The following is a 21,377-nucleotide window of genomic DNA, read 5'->3' as shown; positions in this document are numbered from 1 at the left end:
GCTCTACAGCAAATTACAACAACCTTTACAACCTTCTTCAAATGTTGTGTTCTATTTCTATTGGGAGTCCCGTTTGCAAAGGGGGCAGACGGTTCAATCTTTGTTCGTTTTTAATTCAAAACAACTAATTTAATTTACCCGGTTTAACCCATCATCCCCTCTAACATACTTTCGTTCTGCCCTATGTACTCTGCTCAATAATGTATCGTAGATGTTTCTTTTTTTGGAATTTAATTCTTCCGTTCTACTTGCTTAAGAAAGAGAAAAAAGTTTCCATATTCGTTGTGTTGCTAACATATTTCGTTCTGCCCTTCCCTCTCCCTTCCTCGTCACGATTCGTGATGATGGTGATGGATAATGGATGGACGGTCTCGATCGACTACAATTCTGCAGTGCCTGGCGATCCGCAAGACGTTAAGGCAAGCCCCGTCAATTCGACCACCATCTACGTGACGTGGAAACCGCCGAAGGAGAAAAACCGTAACGGCATCATCCGGGGCTATCACATACACGTGCAGGAAATGAAGGAAGAGGTAAGCGAGTGTTAAATTTCGGAACTATGGATTTGTTTGACTATATCCAGATATACGCATAAAACAATACGCAATATTTCATTTTCTCGCGCACCACTAGGGTAAGGGACTGTTGAACGAACCGATGAAGTTCGATGTCGTAGATGGATTGGAGTACAATGTGACAGGGCTGCAACCGGATACGAAATATTCGGTCCAGGTGGCCGCTCTAACGCGCAAAGGGGACGGTGATCGCAGTGCTCCCATATCGGTAAAAACACCCGGCGGCGTGCCGATCAGGCCGACGGTCACGCTCAAGATTCTGGAGCGCGATCCGACCGTATCGATCGAGCTCGAATGGGAACGGCCCCGACAGACGTACGGTGAGCTGCGAGGATATCGCGTACGGTGGGGCGTCCGCGAGCAGGCCCTGAACGAGGAGATACTGCAGGGAACGCAACTGAACGTGAAACGCATCAACGATCTCGAGCGGGGGGTGGAGTACGAGTTCCGAGTGGCCGGCATGAACCATATCGGCATTGGGCAGGAAGCGGTCAAACATCTGCAAACACCCGAAGGCTCTCCGACCGGTCCGCCGACCGGTATAGCCGTCCGATTCCAAACGCCCGACGTGGTGTGCATTACCTGGGAACCACCGACGCGCGAGCATCGGAACGGCCAAATTACCCGGTACGATGTGCAGTTCCACAAGAAGATTGACCACGGGCTGGGCACGGAGCGGAACACTACGGTGCGCAAGGCCGTGTTTACGAATCTGGACGAAAGCACCGAGTACATCGTGCGGGTACGGGCGTACACTAAGCAGGGCGCTGGGCCGTTCAGCGAGAAGGTCGTCATTGCGACGGAGCGCGATATGGGGCGGGCTCCGTTTTCAGTGCAAGCCGTCGCGACGTCCGAGCAGACGGTGGAAGTTTGGTGGGAACCGGTACCGTCCAGGGGCAAATTGGTGGGGTACAAAATTTTCTACACCATGACCGCGGTCGAAGATTTAGACGAGTGGCAGACGAAGGTGGTCGGCGTGACCGAGTCGGCCGATCTGATCAATCTGGAAAAGTTTGCCCAGTACGCGGTCGCCATTGCCGCGATGTACAAAACGGGACTCGGCAAGCTGAGCGAGAAAGCGACGGTCAAGGTGAAGCCGGAGGATGTCCCGCTGAATCTGCGTGCGCACGATGTTAGCACACACTCGATGACGCTCAGCTGGGCGCCTCCGATACGGATGAACCCCATCAACTACAAGATATCGTTCGATGCGGTGAAAGAGTTTGTCGATTCGCAGGGCATCTCGCAGAAGCAGATCCTGCCGAGGAAGGAAATCATACTGAAGAGTCACGTCAAGTCGCACACCATCAGCGAGCTGTCGCCGTTCACGACCTACTTCGTGAACGTGAGTGCGGTCCCGACCGACTACTCGTACAAGCCGCCGGCAAAGATCACGGTCACGACACAGATGGCAGCCCCGCAGCCGATGGTGCAGCCCGACTTTTACGGCGTCGTGAACGGGGAGGAAATTCAGGTCATACTGCCGCAAGCATCGGAAGAGTATGGTCCCATCTCACACTACTACCTGATTGTCGTGCCCGAGGACAAGGCGAACCTGCACAAAATACCGGACCAATTCCTTACCGAGGAGCTGCTGCCATCGCGCCCCAAGCTGGACCGTCTGAACGCACCGTACATTGCGGCCATGTTCCTGCAGCGCAACATTCCGTACACGTTCCATCTCGGCTCGGGTGAAACGAATCACAATTTTACCAACAAAAAGCTCGAACGAGGAAAGCGGTACCGCATTTTTGTGCGTGCCGTTGTCGATACGCCCCAGAAGCATCTGTACACGTCGAGCCCGTTCTCCGAGTTTCTAGCGCTGGACATGAAGGAGGCTCCGACCGGCGAACCACCCCATCGTCCCAATCCCAACGTTCCGCAGGATACGGAAATTATCATTCGTGGCAAAAATGAAGAACCGGGCATGCTTTGGGTCGTTGGACCGATCATAGCCGCGCTGGTGCTGTCGGTCTGCTTCCTCGTGGTGTACTTTGTGCGCCGTCGCCGACAGCCGTGCAAGGCACCGGACCAGGCCGCCGTTACGCGACCACTGATGGCAGCCGATTTGGGTGCTGGGCCCGCCCCGACCGATCCGGTGGACATGCGGCGAATTAACTTCCAAACGCCGGGCATGATAAGCCACCCACCGATCTCGATCGCCGAGCTAGCCAACCATGTCGAGCGGCTGAAAGCGAACGATAATCTGAAGTTCTCGCAAGAGTACGAAAGCATCGAGCCGGGCCAACAGTTCACCTGGGATCACTCCAACATGGAGGTGAACAAGCCAAAGAACCGCTACGCGAACGTCACCTCCTACGATCATTCACGGGTAATCTTACCTCCGATCGAGGGAGTGCCAGGATCGGATTACATCAATGCGAACTACTGCGACGGGTATCGGAAGCACAATGCGTACGTGGCCACGCAAGGGCCGCTGCAGGAAACGTTCGGTGACTTTTGGCGCATGTGCTGGGAGCTGAAGTCGTCCACGATCGTCATGATGACGAGGCTGGAGGAGCGATCGCGCATCAAGTGCGACATGTACTGGCCAGCCCGGGGCACCGAGGTGTACGGGGCCATGACGGTGACAATCACGGAAACGCAGGAGCTGGCGACGTACTCGATCCGCACGTTCCAGATCTACCGCAACGGTAGCAACGAACGGCGCGAGATCAAGCAGCTACAGTTTACAGCCTGGCCGGATCACGGCGTACCGGACCATCCGGCACCGTTCCTGCAGTTCCTGCGCCGCACCAAGTCGCTCACGCCGTCGGAATCGGGCCCGATCATCGTGCACTGTTCGGCCGGAGTGGGCCGCACCGGTTGCTACATCGTGATCGATTCCATGCTCGAGCGCATGAAGTACGAGAAAACGATCGACATCTACGGGCACGTGACGTGTTTGCGAGCGCAGCGCAACTACATGGTGCAGACGGAGGATCAGTACATCTTCATCCACGATGCGCTGCTGGAGGCGGTCATCTGCGGCAGTACGGAGGTGCCCGCCCGCAGCCTGCACAATCACATCCAGAAGCTGATGCAAACGGAGCCGCACGAGAACATTACCGGGATGGAGATGGAGTTCAAGAAGCTGTCGAACGTGAAGGCCGATTCGACGCGGTTCGTCACGGCCAACCTGCCCTGCAATAAGCACAAAAACCGCCTGGTCCACATTTTGCCGTACGAATCATCCCGTGTCTGCCTGACACCGATCCGGGGAGTCGAGGGAAGCGATTACATCAATGCTAGTTTGGTTGATGGGTATGTAGAGATGTAAATTTTTGTGACACACCTTTTGCGTGTGTGTGTGAGTAGTTGAAAATAATTGCTTCTCTCATTTATTCGTACACAAGCTATCGGTATCGAAACGCTTACATTGCCGCCCAAGGACCTCTACAAGAAACGGCCGAAGACTTCTGGCGAATGCTCTGGGAACACAACTCCACCATCGTGGTTATGCTAACCAAATTAAAAGAAATGGGACGGGTAAGTCGTTTTGTAAACTTCTCCTTCATGTGGTGGTGCTCACGTAGCACTTCTCTTCAGCGCCGCCCATGTCGTTTTCAACCATACATTGTGTGCCCAGCCAGTAGGTAATATGAGCAAGCAATTAATGTTTGACTTTGACGTTCCTTTCCTTCGTTCGCAGGAAAAATGCTTCCAATACTGGCCTCACGAGCGTTCGGTTCGCTATCAGTGCTACGTGGTGGATCCGATCGCCGAGTACAACATGCCGCAGTACAAACTGAGAGAGTTCAAGGTGACGGATGCGCGCGACGGCTCGTCCCGCACGGTGCGCCAGTTCCAGTTCATTGACTGGCCGGAACAGGGCGTACCAAAGTCGGGCGAAGGTTTTATCGACTTCATTGGCCAGGTGCACAAAACAAAGGAACAGTTCGGCCAGGACGGTCCGATTACGGTGCATTGCAGTGCGGGCGTCGGTCGCACTGGCGTCTTTATCACGCTCAGCATCGTGCTCGAGCGGATGCAGTACGAGGGTGTGCTGGACGTATTCCAAACGGTGCGAATACTGCGCTCCCAGCGACCGGCAATGGTACAGACCGAGGTAAGTTTGGGTGGGGAAAAGCGTCATTCAAAACAATCTTTTGCTCCCCACTCGCGCTGCTCCACGAGGGCAATTAAACGGACTAATGGTAACATGTTACTTTCATTGAACGTTTTATCTCTCCTCCGAACAGGATCAATACCAGTTTTGCTATCGTGCTGCGCTGGAGTATCTCGGTTCGTTTGATCACTACGCCACCTAAGAGACCTAAACGACCCCTCTGGCAAGCGTGGCAAATTGGAGCGATGGCATCGATGATCCACAATCCACACACACACGCGCTGCAAATCGTTAACGAGCGAGGTTGGTGTTTTATTGTTGCATCGCCATATTTTATCACTTATTGACGCGTAACTAGCAATCAACCAACAACGGTTTTACCAACAAGTAGGGCGACAGTACAAGCATCATCCCCTTTTTCCTCCAACGCCGTTTAATGATTTTATTTAAACCAAACCTCCCCCCATCCCTTCGCAGGAAGCCTCCAATTGCCATTTTTCTATCGGAAATGATCCACGCCCAAACGCATGGAATGTGTTTGTTGAGTGTGGGCGTATGTGTGTATGTTTATAGCCCCCTTTCGACGAAACTGTGTAACTCTCTCTCTCTGATAAGATTTAGAAGAATTTTCAAAATTCGATAATACTCAACTATTCTAGGAAACTCAATAGCCAACCACAGAAAAGCTATGGATCGGATCGTAATAATCCTCTCTCTAGTAAGCAATTAAAACAAAAACAAAACAGCTACCTAGCTTAATTTCCTACCAAAACTTAATAATTAAGCAACTGTTCGACGCTACTGTCTCACATCAATAATGATGGCGTCGACGGAACGGGAGACGATCGAAACCATCGGACACGACAGACAAGAAATGCATCGCATTCGCACAACAGAAGTGAACAGAACAGATTAAAATAGAACATTTTTGAAGACAAAAAAAACAAATTTCACACTAAAACTAAAACTAATATGAAAATTAAAGTTTAACCTAGCGAGTCGACAAATCCGTGGTCGGCCGTAGTGCGTACTAAACACTCACCCTAACATCACAATCATTACTGCCATTTAGTGTGTGTTACTGCGTGCGGGGATCAGAGGGAGGTGTATTTTAAGGTGGGGCACCAACCAGGGAAGCGAAACGAAACTTCATCAATCGGTCGAATAATACGTCCGTACATTTACCGGTTGCATTATGTTCCTTTTTTCCACGTTTTTTTTTTTTTCAAAAACCAAAAAGATCCTGCGTTCGGACCCAATGAAGGCTGCAATGTATGATCATTGATCATTGCCCACGATTTTGTTTGCCCCGTAATCACTAACAAATGCTTGTTCATAATTTAGGGCTTATTCTCTAAAAGGATACTTTCCAAGTAGAAATTGTTCGGCAAAGTGGACAGACGCGAGAGCACCGGTTTGATTCAGCATTGGTGTAGAGGCCATACTCTGTTCTTGTTGTGAACAACGCTCGGCATAACGGCTAAAACAACAGAAAGAAAAAAATGATGCTATTAGTGTAAGCTTGCTACTACTTGCTAGCGAAGTCAAAATGAAACATCAAACGGTCAGACTGATATTATTAGCGTATCACTTGAAAGGCATGCACGTATCAGACGTTTGGGTAGGGAAGAGTGAAGGAAGCAAACAGCGGGAGAACACACTGGTAAAGAAAACAGTAAGAATGCAAACTACTACTATTCGAGTAGCAACTAATCTATATAGCATTACATTCTAAAAACAAAACAAATACAACTAAAAAGGGTGAAACGGAAACGGCACTGGGTCCTTGTCCTTAGGATCACCGTTACACTCGCTCGCGGACTCGAGAGCGGACATAAGGATGAGAAACGCAAACATAATCGAATAGCGCGGAAACATTGACTATATTCATATACCGGCATCAAAGCGCTCCCACCCCGGCGGTAGTACTGGTACACGTGGGTGGATCGCCAGTACGGAGCGTTGTTGAAACTATGTAAGATGGAACACGTTGATTCAAAGAGACTTGGCTAATGATTTGACTTTTAAACATAACACGCATACTCAATTAGGTATACACAAGTAGCTGCGGGGAAAAACAACCAAATTAGGTGTTTCACAGGGGCGATAAGAAAAAAAAAGTAGAAAATAACAGCAACAAAGAGGCAGCAAAACAGGCGCAACAACACACATCGGTTGCATGCGTGGGAAACCTGCAACACAGACTTTGGTACACGAAACACGCTGCACGCGCTTGTATGTAATGATATGCTGCACGTCCTTTATACGTTATAAGGCATGTGAATGTGATGATTTTATGGAATGCACATCATCATCAGTGTATGTGAGTGAGAGAGAGAGAGTGTGTGTGTGTGTAGTGCGTGTATGTGTGTTTATAGATGATCGTACGGAGTGCGGAATTAATACAGAATGAATGGGTAAAGCGGGGCGCGGCTTACAGTTGCAGTTAGACATCGCGACCACTCGCGTAGTGTAGATGGAGAAGATGCATTGCGCAATATCATTACTATAAAACAAACATCTCTCTCACACACGACAGAACAGATACCCGGCTGCTGTTGAGTAATGTCCTGCGGTCACAGATTTGACGCTCGAACCACATAGAGGAAACATAGAGTTTGACTTAAAAAAAAGAAAGTAAACAAACTAGCCACGGTAGTTACTTACGGCATACTGCAGCAGCTTTCTAACTACCTTTCGCATAATGGATTTGCCGATCGTGTATAACGGTCAGCCCGCATTGTACAATTGCACCCATCGCTTACTTACATCAACTGTCGAATAGTGGTGGTATGATTGCATTTATTTCATTTTCGTACACACATCACATTACACTTTATATACTCGAAATGTACTTGAATTTCTGTCCTTTTTTTTGCATATTTTCACATTCATTTCCATTAAGCGCACCGCAACCGTTGCGTTCATTTGAAAGTAGTATTTTGATGTGATATGTGCGTACTTTAGCAAAGTGTTGTTGTTGCGTATAGTGGCGCACCTTTTTGGGCGTAGAATTAGTAATCGTACATTAAACACACACACCATCACCCCCCCACCCCGTGCGTGTGTCGGGAGCGCAACCAAGGGCAAGCAAAAGGATGCGCAAGCGTCGTGCACTGCATGGTGCATTAGAATTACTATTTGCACCTTATAAATAATGGGCGTTCTCTTTTACATATACAAATATATTTAGCGGCTATTATACGAATGATTCGTTTGTACTCATCTACCATATCATATCACGTAATGATCACGCGACTGAATTTTGCATCTTTTGCGTCCTCATCATTTACACAAGTAGTACTAAAAACAAGCAGTAAAGCAGTAAAAATCAAGCAAGCAAAAAAACCAACTGCAAGCATTTACCAACCAAGTAATATTAATTTAGAGAACCAACGTTGGTCTGTAAAACGGCAACATTTCATTTACCTTCCAAGCGGTTGCAGATGATCCACTGACTGATCGTCTGTACTACTCGAAACATTCTAATATACCTCTCTAGTACGATACACCTTGCCGCCAACCCCCGTATCTTTTACGCTACTATCTCTTGCCAACAAATCGATTACAACGATGCTAGTGCAACAAAAAGCAACACTTTACAAAAGCAAACCCAAACCCAGTTGTTTTACACTCGAAACGTAGCGTCCATGTTTGGCGTTTTGTGTAGCTCCCCCAGTTTTTTTAGTATTAGTAACATTCTTTTCAAGTCACATAATTACACACTGCCCGATATGTTGCGATATGTTTGTTAGTTTGGTTTTAATTACCTACTCAAGTAAATGGTTACTCTCATACTTTGGACGTAAGGCGTGATAAATCTGAAACGCTTTCAAGTTTGATTGATTTGCGTGTCTGTAGCTTCTGTTCTGTAACTTCATCGTAAAAAAGTACCATAACTACTTCGTACCATCAGCTACAACCGGAGGAACCAATCAATACCGATTCCATGTGTGCGTGTGTGTGTGTGTGTGTGTTGCCATGTATGAGCGAAAACACAACAGAACTAACTAATAGTGAGCGAAATGGATAGTATATTTTAAGCAAATCATACAATTCCACCTCCAAACACACACACACACACACACAAACATTCAGTATATATGATTTTAGTTCCAGCTGAACCGCATTCCAATATGATGCCGCATTGAGTAAGGCATATAACGCGCTGCGCAACAAAACTTCCAAGAAAGTGCGCAAACTACTACACTAAGAGGTTTTAGTTTCTAGTATCCATATCCATATGCAATGCCTTGAACTTTGAACAGAGCAAGACACAGAGCGAGATGGAGTGGCTTGCACCCACCCGGTACCAGCAACCAGTTTTTGTTTCTTACCAGTGTGGTGAAAACAAACCTAAAACCCACAACCAAGTGAACTAGACTGCAAACTAACAATAGCAAAATACACGCAAAACACACAAACACAACCATAACTCAATAGACAATGTAGAATTTTGTACAAATGGATATAACTGGCTGACGTTGGAACAACGCTTTGCACAAACAACAACACACAGCCAAATAGACGGAATGTGTTAAATTCTGGACTAATAATTGCGTTTGTTGATTGAGCTGCAACCTCGTTAACATGCGCACGGAACAGTTGCGCATTTTTTTTTTGTTTAGTGCAGATGTAATAATGTACAGTTGTTCACAACCATTCCTGTGTATTCGAACAGAACCAATAAAACATTCTTCCTACGTTACGTTCTCACAAACAACCACCGCATGCGAAAGATGTTGAGTTTTATAACTACAAACCAACATCATTGACAGATTAGAACTTACTGCAATAGAACAAAAAGAGTATCATCAATCATTGGCATGTTTTTTGTTGTTTCTTGCAAAATCATCTCAAAAGTTAAATGTGTAATATCCATTTCGGGTTAGATTTACGAGTGTGTGTGTGTTTGTGCAAACCACCAATCAAGCATTACAAAGCGAAGGAATGAAAGTGTAGAAACGAATTTCAATGTGAGGCAAACACGTGCGGGAACGAGTGTGTGTGTGTGTGTTGTATAAGATAAACAAATAAGAGATATATACACACTACTATATCTGGCGGCAGGCGGCGGGTTTATTTAGCTCACCCCCCGACATGTTGAAACTGTTTCTCCTTCGCAGTCATCAGTCATACTGCAAACATAGCAAAAAACGGGATCGGAGCATAGCAAAGCAAAACTAAAACGTAAACATGAATAGGATGAAAGTATAGATTTACCGTTGCCATTATCTCGCAGGGAATGGTTTTGCAGATGAATGCAATGAAAGAGGAAGAGGAAAATGTTCTAGGCAAAGCGTACAATATGTTATACAACAAGCAAAACACACACACACAACCTGTATAAGACGGAATAGAGAAAGAAAAAAATAGAAAAAAGGAAATAGAAAGAGGAAAACAAAACACTCAAACACTGCAATTTACCGTGCAAATCGCAAATATAAAATGTTAGAGCAACACTGTGGACAAAACGGGCAAACAGTAAGGAAGGAAAGGTTAGAGCGGAAAATGGGAAAGAGAAGAGAAACAAAAAGCTATATGAAATACACTGAAAAGATAGATAATGTCCGAAATTATATAGGTTATGTAATAAAATTATGAAAAAACACGACATGATGAAAGCTGTTGGCTGTTTGGGGACTTACATGATGACAAGTAAAGTGAAATCTTTCAAAGGTATGTGTTCAGCTTTTCCAGATTTTCCAAACGTTTTCTAAGTTGCACGCTCCATGGTAACATACCGCCATACTCGCCTGCACTCGTTTTCATCTGACTGGTACTGGTCAATTTCATCCTGAAACAGAGTTTGCTAAGGCTCGGGTCTATGAAAATATTGCGGGAACATTTGTTGCCAAATCGTATGGACGAACTGTCAAACTCATGTTGCGGGGACATTTTGTTGCAAGAGAAACAAATCGATTTGTTTCATGTTTATTTGTTGCAGGAACATTTTCAAACATGTTTGCACACCAAAACAAATAAAAAAAATGCAACTTAATTTTAAAATGTTTTTGTAAGTGAATATGTGCACAATTTTTTAAATAAATAGAAAATACATAAATGCTGCCATTTAACAAATGTTGCCGTAACATGTTCATAGATCCAGACCTGAACGCCTTTTGCACCGCAGTGCACTACAGTGCGAGCCGCATCTTGATCAGAAGTGTATTTACCATCTTCAATGAATCCTGCTTAGTGATGGGTAAAGTTTGCCAAAATCCGGAGTCGACTCCGATCCGACTCCGATCCGACTCCGATTAATTCGAAATCGACTCCGGAAGGTAGGTCCACCCTGCATCATCCGGAGTCGTTCGCAATCGTCCAGAATCGCCCGGAATCGTTCGGAGTCGTTCGGAGTCGTCCGTAGTCGTTCGGAGTTGGAGTCATCCAGAGTCGTTCGGAATCGTTCGGAGCCGTCCGGAGTCGTTCGGAGTCGGAGTCGTCTGGATTCATCCAGAAACGGCTACAGACAGAGTCATCCGGAGTCGTCTGGAGTCGGCCGAGGCCAGTCTTCGAAACAAAGGCCTGTATAAGAAGTGCACGCGCAAAGTGAAACACAAAAACACAACGAAAGGAAAATTCTGATCACAAGCACAAAGGCTCCTGTTGACTCCAACCAACTCCGATTCCGGTCGACTTCGAATGATTCCGGACGACTCCGGACTACTCCGACGTCTCCGGACGACCCCAGACGACTACGAGCGACTCCAAACGACACCGAACGACACCGGACGACTCCGAACGACTCCGGACAACTCCGACTCCGAACGACTCCGAACGACCCCGGAAGGCTCCGAACGACTCCGGGTGACTCCGACTCCGGGTGGATCTAGTGGTTCGATTTTGCCGGAGTCGGAATCGGACTAACAATAGTTGGAGTCGGATCAGAGAAGTAGGTGCGCTCCAGAGAGCACATTACTAATCTTGCTGGTTCATATAGGGACGTCACACGAAGCGTAAACTTTAGCGTAAACTGAAGCTCAGCCTACGCGAAGTTTACGCTCTCCCATACAGATCAAGCGTAAACTTTTTAAATTTACGCTTCGTGTGACGTTGGCAATAGCCTTGCAACACAATTATTTTATTTGTATTAGCCACGTTTTCACAGCTTACATTCTGCTCACAAAATTACTGTCAAATACACTTTTTGCTGAGGAGAAGTCTAGCAGCCTTTCGGCGAATTTTTTTTTGTGTACTATAAGCCTTATTCTGATAATTATTTAATGAAATATAGCAACAACAAAAAAACAAAAAGCCACTCGATCTGTAACACGGTCTTAAAGTTGTATTCCTCGTAGCAAATTCACCTTTTTCCTACATAGCAGATGATGTACACCGCTTCTCGCTGGACCAGCTAGAGCCACTGGTAATGCTTGTTAAATGTGAAAGTAAGTGTGGGCTAGGGCGAATCAACGATGCACCGTTATCACGAGGATTCAATTCAATTAAATTATCTATTAATATGTATGCCTTGCAGGTTACACATACTTTGCTTAATAACTATGCTATCCTTTACTATCCTAAATTAATTAGTCCATCCTATTACTGAACTAAGAAACACTGAAAGTGGTGGGAGGGATTTGTGGAAATCAAAAAGGTTACATGAGGAGTTAAACGAAGAAAGTGCACACAAGTACGGTACGTTTCGACCACATGCAGAACGGTGTTTCGGAATTAATCAGGAAGGACGAATACGGAGCGATCGGTTGAACACATAAATAGGAATAGAGCTGAGTAACGTAGGCGCATCTATTTGACTACAGGGTTTTCCAATAGAATAAATAACTTTTGCCATTGATCTCAACGCCTTTGATTTCGATGTTAACATTTTCCACGGCTTACTAATACATGCATCCATATTGTCAACTCATTTTCCAAGATCTATTACAGAGTTTCCTACGATTTATTGGTTGGTTCCCATCAATTTTTGGTAGGTTCCCATGATTTTTTGGTCGTTTCCCATATTTTTTTGGTTTATTTGTATTGATATCTAACTGGACGATACCAATAATCTATGGGAATGAACCAAAAATATATGGGATACGATCAAAAAATCGTGGGAACGCACCAAAAAATCATGGGAACTGACCAATAAATCGTGGGAAACCCTGTAAGGAGAACAAGTCGATCGAACATCGTCCCCTAACTGGAAAGTAAAAATGTCCCGATTAGCGAACACTTACTGATTCGTCAAATTTCTTCCGGATAATCACTACTGGAGAATAAAGGAGAAGTAATTACAGTCTATTAAGCCGGTCTCATGGTACAGTCGTCAGCTCGTACGACTTAAGAACATGCCAGTCATGGGTTCAAGCCCCAACTAGACCGTGCCGCCATACGTAGGACTGACTATCCTGCTATGGGGGGTAATCCAAAAGTCACTGAAAGCCAAACCCCACAAGTGGTACAGGCAGGCCTTGACCGACAACGGTTGTTGAGCCAAAAGAAGAAGAAGAATTACAGTCTACTCTGTATTCAAATAACCTCATTGTTTGCTATTCCGTGACCACAAATCACTACCGTTTGCAACGGTCCTGCTGGAAGAAAGAAAAGTTTAACAGGCATAAAACAGCACAGTACTTGTTCCAATAAGGTAAAAAAGTCTTACTTTATATTAACCACTGAGAATAATATAAAACATCCAATCGGCACACACTGATACAATATGCATATCGTTTGCTACAACCCGGTGACGAATAATATAAGAGATCTTTGAATTAAATCAGCCATAGAACAAAAAAAATTTGCAATTAGGAGCAAAAATGAGTCAAAAATAGCAAAAAGACTCCTATTCGCTCCATAGCAACGACCATAAACAATGTTTAAATTAACTGTCAAAATTCCCCACGGAATTCTGTCAATTTGTTCTAAACGCATCGACTTGTTCTCTTTCATGGACCTTGGTTAGAGCACCCGAGGAGTGAATTGGGAGGTGTCACGTGAGTTGGTTCCTATCATGTTAAAAATTATGTTCTTTTATGGTGATGCTTTGGCAAGTGGGATCCAAAACAGTTTCATTGTGATTTTAACAAAAATAACTCTGAAAGTGATAACACGAGAAGCAACTACAGCATGACCTCCACAGTCTTTTTTACTTAGGCTGTTCAAAAGTATGGTCGGTTGGTGTGGTGGTACGATCGTCAACTCGTAAAACTTAACAACATGCCCGTCATGGGTTCCAGCCCCGAATGGAACGTGCCGCCATACGTAGGACTATCCTGCTATGGTAATAAATAAGTCACTGAAAGCCGAGCCTCCACTACAGGCAGACCTGGGCCGTCTATAGTTGTTGTGACAAAGAAGAAGAAGTTCACTAATTGGCACCTCAATAGTTGGGTTGTCTCCAACCTATGAGATTGTGCTTTTACAGAAAGAAAAGCCGGACATCATCTAATAGTCATGGAGAACTATAAAGCAAATACATTACGTTGAATTTCAGTTTTGATCGCTAAGTTTTTAGAATAAAATGTCTTTTTTATCATCACATTTGCGATTCCACAAACAACCCAACAATAGAGTGAAAGCTCATTAGTTGGCACGCAATAATATGAGGCCATACTGTACCATTCAAAGAGTTTTTAAAATACGTTTTAAACGTTTTTATACAATTCACAACTACGTTAGAGGGGGTTACCATCACTTGCCACAATAATGTTGCGTTGCTTCGCGCACAGCTGAACTGATCGTATCGCATCCTTGCCATGGCGGATTAGAACTGGTTCGGTGACTAGCAACAGCTAGATCTTCGAGCTTCCACAGGCTTTAATTCACCATGCACTTGGTTGATGAAGTTCCAACTATCTTATCCTGATTTCCTAGGACCATCAGGGCGTGTGGATGGTCTAGGACAGCGATATCATACTCATTTGAATACGCGGAACAAATACTACATAAATTAGTGACATGTGCCGCAAGTTAGTTTCTATTTGGTTTTCAAAAATTGGATCCTGAGATCCTTAAATAAAAACCTCAGAATCATAGATGGTGCCATAATAGAATACATATAGTAGAAAGATAATTAATATAAATTCTAAGTTTTAGCATCATTGAGAAAGAAAAATGCTTTAAATTGTACGACTTTTGGCTGTACTAATCCATCTCTGCAATTGTCTGTTTCAAAAAATTCTATTTGGATTTCATCATTTAAACCGTCTAGCGGAAGATTCAGCTGCAAACAGTTCAACAGCTGAAACAAAGCGTTTATCCATGATTTTTTAATTAACCGTAGGTTCCGTTCATGATTTGTTGGCATTGTGTAATCATTCTTGAAAAAAATCATACAACTTTGAAGCAGTTCATACTTCGTGGGAAGGATTCCAAAAAACGCTTCGTAAGCCTCAATTAATCGTTAGCAGAATTAAAAAAAAAAAACAAACACTATACCAAAATGCTTAGGATTTCCTGAAATGCAAACATGTCGAATAACCCATTTCTTAATTTTAAATACATGTACACTGGTATGAGAAAAGCTATTGACTTTTTAAGCCTGATGCAAACTCAATGATCGAAATCTAATCAGAACAAAACCCATTGACCTTGCACTGGCTAATGGCGTTACACCGCTGGATTATTCTTTCCGCAATGGATAATCAAATTAAAACCCATCCACATGCAATTCAATGCTCTCCCATAGAATGCAATCCTTTGATTTCAGTGGCTCCCTACGAATTACACATGCGTTCGTAATCCAATTGTACGAATCAGTCCACACGATGTGCCCCGGTGCTAGAGATGGATGGGTATAAAACCAATCCGTGCCCCGGAAGAAGGCGAACATTTGTGAAGCGTTTCTGCCAGGAACCGGTCCAAATTGTTCCCCGCCTGGAAAGTGACATTCTGTTTGTGCTTGAAAGAAACACCAGTGTACACCAGTGTGCAGCAACTGTGCGGGAACTAACTCTCTACACATACGATCAGCAGCTTTGGAGTAACTTGTGAGTGTGAGATCGATCTACGCCGCTTACCCGCTCATCATGTTTCTCGGGAACGAATCCATCTCGGAGGGCGCCATGCTGATGCCGATGGCGCGCACTGCTGGCGAAATGCCGAAGCTGCTGGGGTGGAATCTCCCACCTGAGGAGCAGTACCTAGTGCACGATCACTGGAAGGGATTTCCTTCACCGCCGTACTACATGCACCTGATGCTTGCGATGATCTACTTCGTGCTGATGAACACTTCCCTCATCGGTAATGGTATTGTGCTGTGGATCTTTGGCACGTAAGTGACACCTTAGTCGATAGAATAGCGAATCTGATCTACTCACTAGTGTTTCCATGTTTGTTCCACTAGCTCCAAATCGCTCCGCAATGGTTCGAACATGTTCATTATTAACTTGGCCATCTTCGATCTGCTGATGATGTGCGAGATGCCCATGTTCCTGGTCAACTCGTTCTCGGAGCGACTGGTCGGCTACGGGGTGGGATGCTCGGTGTATGCGGCCCTCGGCAGTATGTCCGGCATCGGTGGTGCCATCTCGAATGCCGTGATCGCGTTCGACCGGTATCGTACGATCTCGAACCCGCTCGATGGACGACTGAGTCGTGTGCAGGCGAGCTTGTTGATCTGCCTTACCTGGCTCTGGACGATGCCGTTCACACTGCTGCCCCTGTTCGAGATCTGGGGACGCTACATTCCGGAAGGATATCTGACGACTTGTTCGTTCGACTATCTTACCGACGATCCGGACACGCGCGTATTTGTCGGCTGCATCTTCACCTGGGCGTACGTGATTCCGATGATCTTCATCTGCTACTTCTACGCCCGGCTCTTCGGTCACGTCCGTCAGCATGAGATGATGCTGAAGAATCAGGCACGCAAGATGAACGTCGAATCGCTCACGGCGAACCGTAGCGAGAAGGCACAGGCCGTCGAGATGCGAATCGCCAAGGCCGCCTTCACGATCTTCTTCCTGTTCGTGTGTGCCTGGACACCGTACGCCATCGTCACGATGATTGGTGCATTCGGCGACAGGTAAGCAAAACCCTTCACAGCCACTTCACACAAACCGTCAATGGTAATGTCACGGCGTCACGCCAACCCACCAACCCACAGGACGATGCTGACTCCGTTCGTTACCATGGTGCCGGCGGTTTGCTGTAAGATCGTGTCCTGTCTCGATCCGTGGGTGTACGCCATAAGCCATCCCAAGTACCGTCAGGAGCTTGAACGCCGCCTGCCGTGGATGGGCATCAAGGAGGCGGACGACAGTGTCAGCACGACCGAAAGCAAAGCCACCGTCGTCGCTGACCAAGCTGCGGGTAACGGTGGAGACAACGCTGCCAACTAGATTGCATTGCGAGGCGGAAATACAACTACGAAATCTGTGGATGATGATCGACCTGCTTGATGTTGAACGGGACTTTTGCAAAACGGTATAGAATTTAGATGTAAGCCCCCCCTCCACACACCCACCCAAAACCATTTCCAGAGCACGTATTAAGCAAAGCAAATGAGAAAAATGTCAGCTTGCATCGGATCTTGTCAAACGAGGTTATGGTTCATAGATGACGAAAAAAATAAACAGCATTCTATCGAAAATGAAGCGATTTTATCCTTCTAAACTAAACAGTTGTTTGTTTTCGATAAAGACTGTTGTATGTTTATTGGTGGGCGGTCCCGTGGTACAGTCGTCAACTCGAACGACTCAACAACATGCCCGTCATGGGTTCAAGCGTAGAATGGACCGTCCCCCCGTAGCAAGGATTGACTATCCGGCGACGTGGTAATGAATTAAGTCTCGAAAGCCTGTATAGACCGGCATGTAAGACAGCGTAGGACGTTACGCCAAATAGAAGAAGAAGAAGAAGTCCACCTGATATATCAACTCACTTCGATAAATGCTTGGAAGTAATGGCTCGTTGTATCCGAATGTACAATACGCGAACTGCGACTTAGAGCTTATAGATCTAACAACACAATCAGGTGGGCTTGTCTAGTGCAATTTGATGTCTAAAAACGAAAAGAGGAAGAAACCCCGGTTTGACAGTTAGATCCATAACAAACTGGGAAGCTTTTTTCGAAAACACTCCCCTAAATCTTTCCAAAATTCTCACTATGTTCTACAGTTTTTGAGAATAATTCATGATAAGATGAACGGAACTTAATAATATGTAAACTATGGAAGTGAACCGGTATCATTTTCGGATCACCATTCTTTTCTCTTCAGATAGCAGATCAGATATATCTTGCACGTATGTGATTCTACCAAAACGAGAAAGTCTGGTCACTCCGCTCCGATCCGACTCATGCTTTGAATTCGACCACCCATGTCTTTTAAGGGATTTATACACGAACAGCTAATTTGTTATAATGTGCAATCGTATGGAGAAATCTGCCTGCGAGGTATCATGCGAGGTATCCCATATAAAATTTGACACCTTCACTCTTTTGCGCTAATCATGTAGATGAAGGAAGTTTAGATTAGATTAGCATTTCAAAAAGAGATAACATTCTGCACAAATGAGGGCTCGCCCTGCGTTCAAATAGCTAAAAGCTAAAAATCAGAATCACTGAAAATACCTCATAAATTTTAGATAGGCTGCTGCCAAATCAATTCGTAAACACTCTAAAGAGCAGGAAACCAAAAAGACGCGTAGATCATAAGAACTATGCTCCCAAATGTACTTTCAAATTTTTATACACCAATAAAAATAAGAAAAGGTGAATTTAAAACAAAAAGTGTAGATGAAGCTTCAGCGATATGTTTTGCGTATTGTCCACTCGACAATGACAATGAAAATATAACTGACTATCTCATTCGTTCGGTCGTTAACACGTACTGCATCTCTTCTCCTCGTGATTCCTGTAAAGTTTTGGGCCTCTCTCACGATGTATTTCCCACCGTTTCCCATATATTTTTGAATAGTTTAATCATAATTTTGTTTTTGTGCTATTGGACATAAATACAATCCAATTTTTAAAAAATATGGGTAACGCTCCATAAATCGTGGGAACGAGCTAAAAAACTATGGGAACCATGCAATTAGCGTTCTACTTTTTTTCGATTAGTACACTATTCCTTGCTACCTAGTTGAACGCATCACTTCCTTTCCTTTGTATCGTATATTGCGAAGCAACGGGTTTGTTAGGATCGAGTGACCTTTATATCTTGATATCAATCCACACACTGGCCGTCACGTTGATTTTGGCTTCTTTGTTCGAACTACTCCAGAGTTTATGCAAACTAAAACTCTAAATTTTGCTATGGAACGAATTGTTAAATCGTCTGTCGATGCATTAGTGAGGAAGAACATCATAGGCCCTGATGTATACACTTTTTGGCATGTTATAATAGTTCAGACCCTTCCTATTTCAGAGTAAATAGTCAATTCTCTCCTATTTACTCTCTTCGTTAACATTTCCTTTATTGTATGTTTTCTCAGTTGTATGCTATTAAATTGTTTTATTTTATATTTATTATTTTTCATCTAGGTTTTGTTACAATTAATCTTAGTTACTCTTCTTTTACATATTACTTTTTGTGAATCTTTTTTTACCTTACAATTAAAATACTCATGCAAAAGCTGTAAGATTTGGATTCATTTGTGTGTATGACTTGTGAGTAAACTTAGATCGCACTTGACTTTCATTCCTCAAAGCCGTTTGAAATGCATAAGAAACCTGTTCACAATGTAAAGTATTTTACATCAAATTTTGAAAACATCTTAATTCTACAATCTTCGTAAGATAGCACCTAAGTAGTAAGTAATCTTTATACCTTTTTTGAATATTATAAAATGTATGTATGTGTATGGAGCTAATTTAGAACTGTAGCCCTTCTCAAGCTTGTAGTCATTCCACATGGGTGTGCAAACAAATCTTCTGCGCTCTATAAAAACATTTCCACCATGCAACTTGAACACCATTCTTCTACATATTATCCCTATTTTATCATCAAGCGCAGCAATTAAAAATGGTGTCACTTCTCTCTTCATTTCACTCTCAAGCACTCAGCATTTCTCAACTACCACTAATGCTGTATCAAACGATCCGATTTACTCTGCACCATCGAAAAAAGTTAGGCTACCAACGATTGACTAACCCATCGTAGCGCATGTTAACGCATTGCTCATACTCAACAGCAGCTTCCTCCCCACCGACAGGCAATTGAAAACGTTGAGTGCGTATTAATTAGTGCCGAAGCGAAACCCCAACGCCCAACGCCATCCACACGCCATCCCACCCGGCAAGGGTTTTGGGAGGTGCACCCAACCCGGCAAGCGTTCCAATCATTCAACGGCCATATCATCGTCTCGCCGTTATTCCGCGCATTTGCCCCGGGTGTACTCAGTACACTGCTGCAAATGAACACAAACGCCTAATGAAGGCGGGCTGAGCTGCTAGCGAAGTCTCTTTAACTACCAGCAGCTCTTGTAGCCACATTTAAGCTTTCAAGTTTCCTTCGGCCTATTGCGAAACTCGTGGAGCGCCACCACTGTTTCCGATTGTTAGATGGGATCTATTTATTTAGATTGATTAAAACTCATTATTTATTCATTCATTAGCTATTTACTGTACGCCCGATAAATCGTTTCGGCGTAAGGGTAATCGAGTTTTCTTTCGATTTCTGCACAGTGTTTTTAACGTTAAGCTCGTTTCCTCACTTTTCCCCACACTTTTCCACACCATGCGACCGTGCGTTAGTTGTGACTCGACGACTCAGTCTTTAAAGCATTGAAGATGATGAACCACGTTTGAGAGCCATTTTCCCACCGGTGGCCACTGTCAGTTACGGAATTCGGTGAATCCAATTATCAATTTTCGAGCGGCTGCTTTTGGGATAAATCATGATATGATTAAGCTTACATGTGTCACAAATAATTCGCCGAAATGCTTGAAAAGATTTAAAACGCAACCCCACACGCACACAGACAGGCACAATTGGCTACAGCCCTTTTTCCAAAGTACGGCCTCATCCATTAGCATCGGTCGCCGAAGCAGGATTAATTGGCCGCATTTTTCAGCAGACACATTCCTGCAGCTATTAGTGGATTTGCCGGTGTCACTTTACGATCGAATTGCTGCCTGCATTGCGACTCTCTAGCCCCGGCAAACGCTCGTCTGTATTACCTAGCACGGTAGGTAGCTGCTACGCACAAAGCTTTATAGTGTCAGGTTTTATGACAATTTTAAAATTAACCATTTTTAGGGAGGACAATACAATACCGAACCGCCCGAGACCGCTGTACAGTGTACAGTGGGCCAAGGTGTGAGGGAAACGGTTTTCGGGCAAAACGAGTGCAATTAAATTTGAATTAATACACACCAGCAATAGACAATTATGTATCTATTAGCGGAGAGTGCAGAATGTTGGTGCAAAGTCGGCGATACTGCACACGATCAATATGCATTTAATCTTGCTTTATTTCATTTTGTTTTAATGTATGAACTTTAAATTGAATCTAAAAATTGATAGTAACAAATTTTATCAATGGTTATGGTAAATTTCGATTTCAATAAGTAAATGTTTGGGTAATTATAAACTAGCTGATTTATCCGGTTTTACACAGGATAGTATTCATTTCTCGTTTTAATATTATACAATTGGAGAATATACAATCCGAGGAGTACATAAAAATATTCCAAAAATCTTATTCCAACGCTTCAATGCTTCTTATCTGGCGTAATAACCGTAGGTGGTCTAGATGGGGCAGACCGGTCATCGCCATCTCACACGACTTATCAATATGCCCATCGTATGTTCAAACCTTCTATGGTCTGGCCAAGAAGC

The 21,377-nt window shown here is 44.5% G+C and overlaps 2 protein-coding genes across 17 annotated transcripts in view; both read left to right on the top strand.

Moving 5' to 3' along the window:
- LOC120902030 (tyrosine-protein phosphatase Lar) overlaps positions 1-10,258 on the top strand; it is a 239,669-nt gene extending 229,411 nt beyond the window's left edge. For all 16 annotated transcript variants that reach the window (XM_040310497.1, XM_040310494.1, XM_040310495.1 and 13 more), the window contains 5 exons: positions 394-533; positions 634-3,839; positions 3,932-4,064; positions 4,228-4,644; positions 4,778-10,258. In XM_040310497.1, coding sequence (XP_040166431.1) covers positions 394-533; positions 634-3,839; positions 3,932-4,064; positions 4,228-4,644; positions 4,778-4,846 — 3,965 coding nt within the window. In that variant the 3' untranslated portion in view covers positions 4,847-10,258. The remainder of the gene's footprint in view (positions 1-393; positions 534-633; positions 3,840-3,931; positions 4,065-4,227; positions 4,645-4,777) is intronic.
- A 5,145-nt stretch (positions 10,259-15,403) lies between these two features.
- Positions 15,404-17,208, top strand: LOC120902032 (opsin-3-like). The gene is made up of 3 exons (XM_040310509.1): positions 15,404-15,865; positions 15,938-16,618; positions 16,700-17,208. Exons 1-3 carry the CDS (start codon positions 15,621-15,623, stop codon positions 16,932-16,934), a joined length of 1,161 nt encoding a protein of 386 aa, XP_040166443.1. The 5' UTR covers positions 15,404-15,620; the 3' UTR covers positions 16,935-17,208.
- The last annotated feature ends 4,169 nt before the right edge of the window (positions 17,209-21,377 follow it).

Source organism: Anopheles arabiensis, chromosome 3 (assembly GCF_016920715.1).
Source record: "Anopheles arabiensis isolate DONGOLA chromosome 3, AaraD3, whole genome shotgun sequence".
Classification (NCBI taxonomy): Eukaryota; Metazoa; Arthropoda; class Insecta; order Diptera; family Culicidae; genus Anopheles; species Anopheles arabiensis.
The sequence above is the reverse complement of the archived record's forward strand: the minus strand, read 5'-3'. Positions and strand labels throughout refer to the sequence as shown.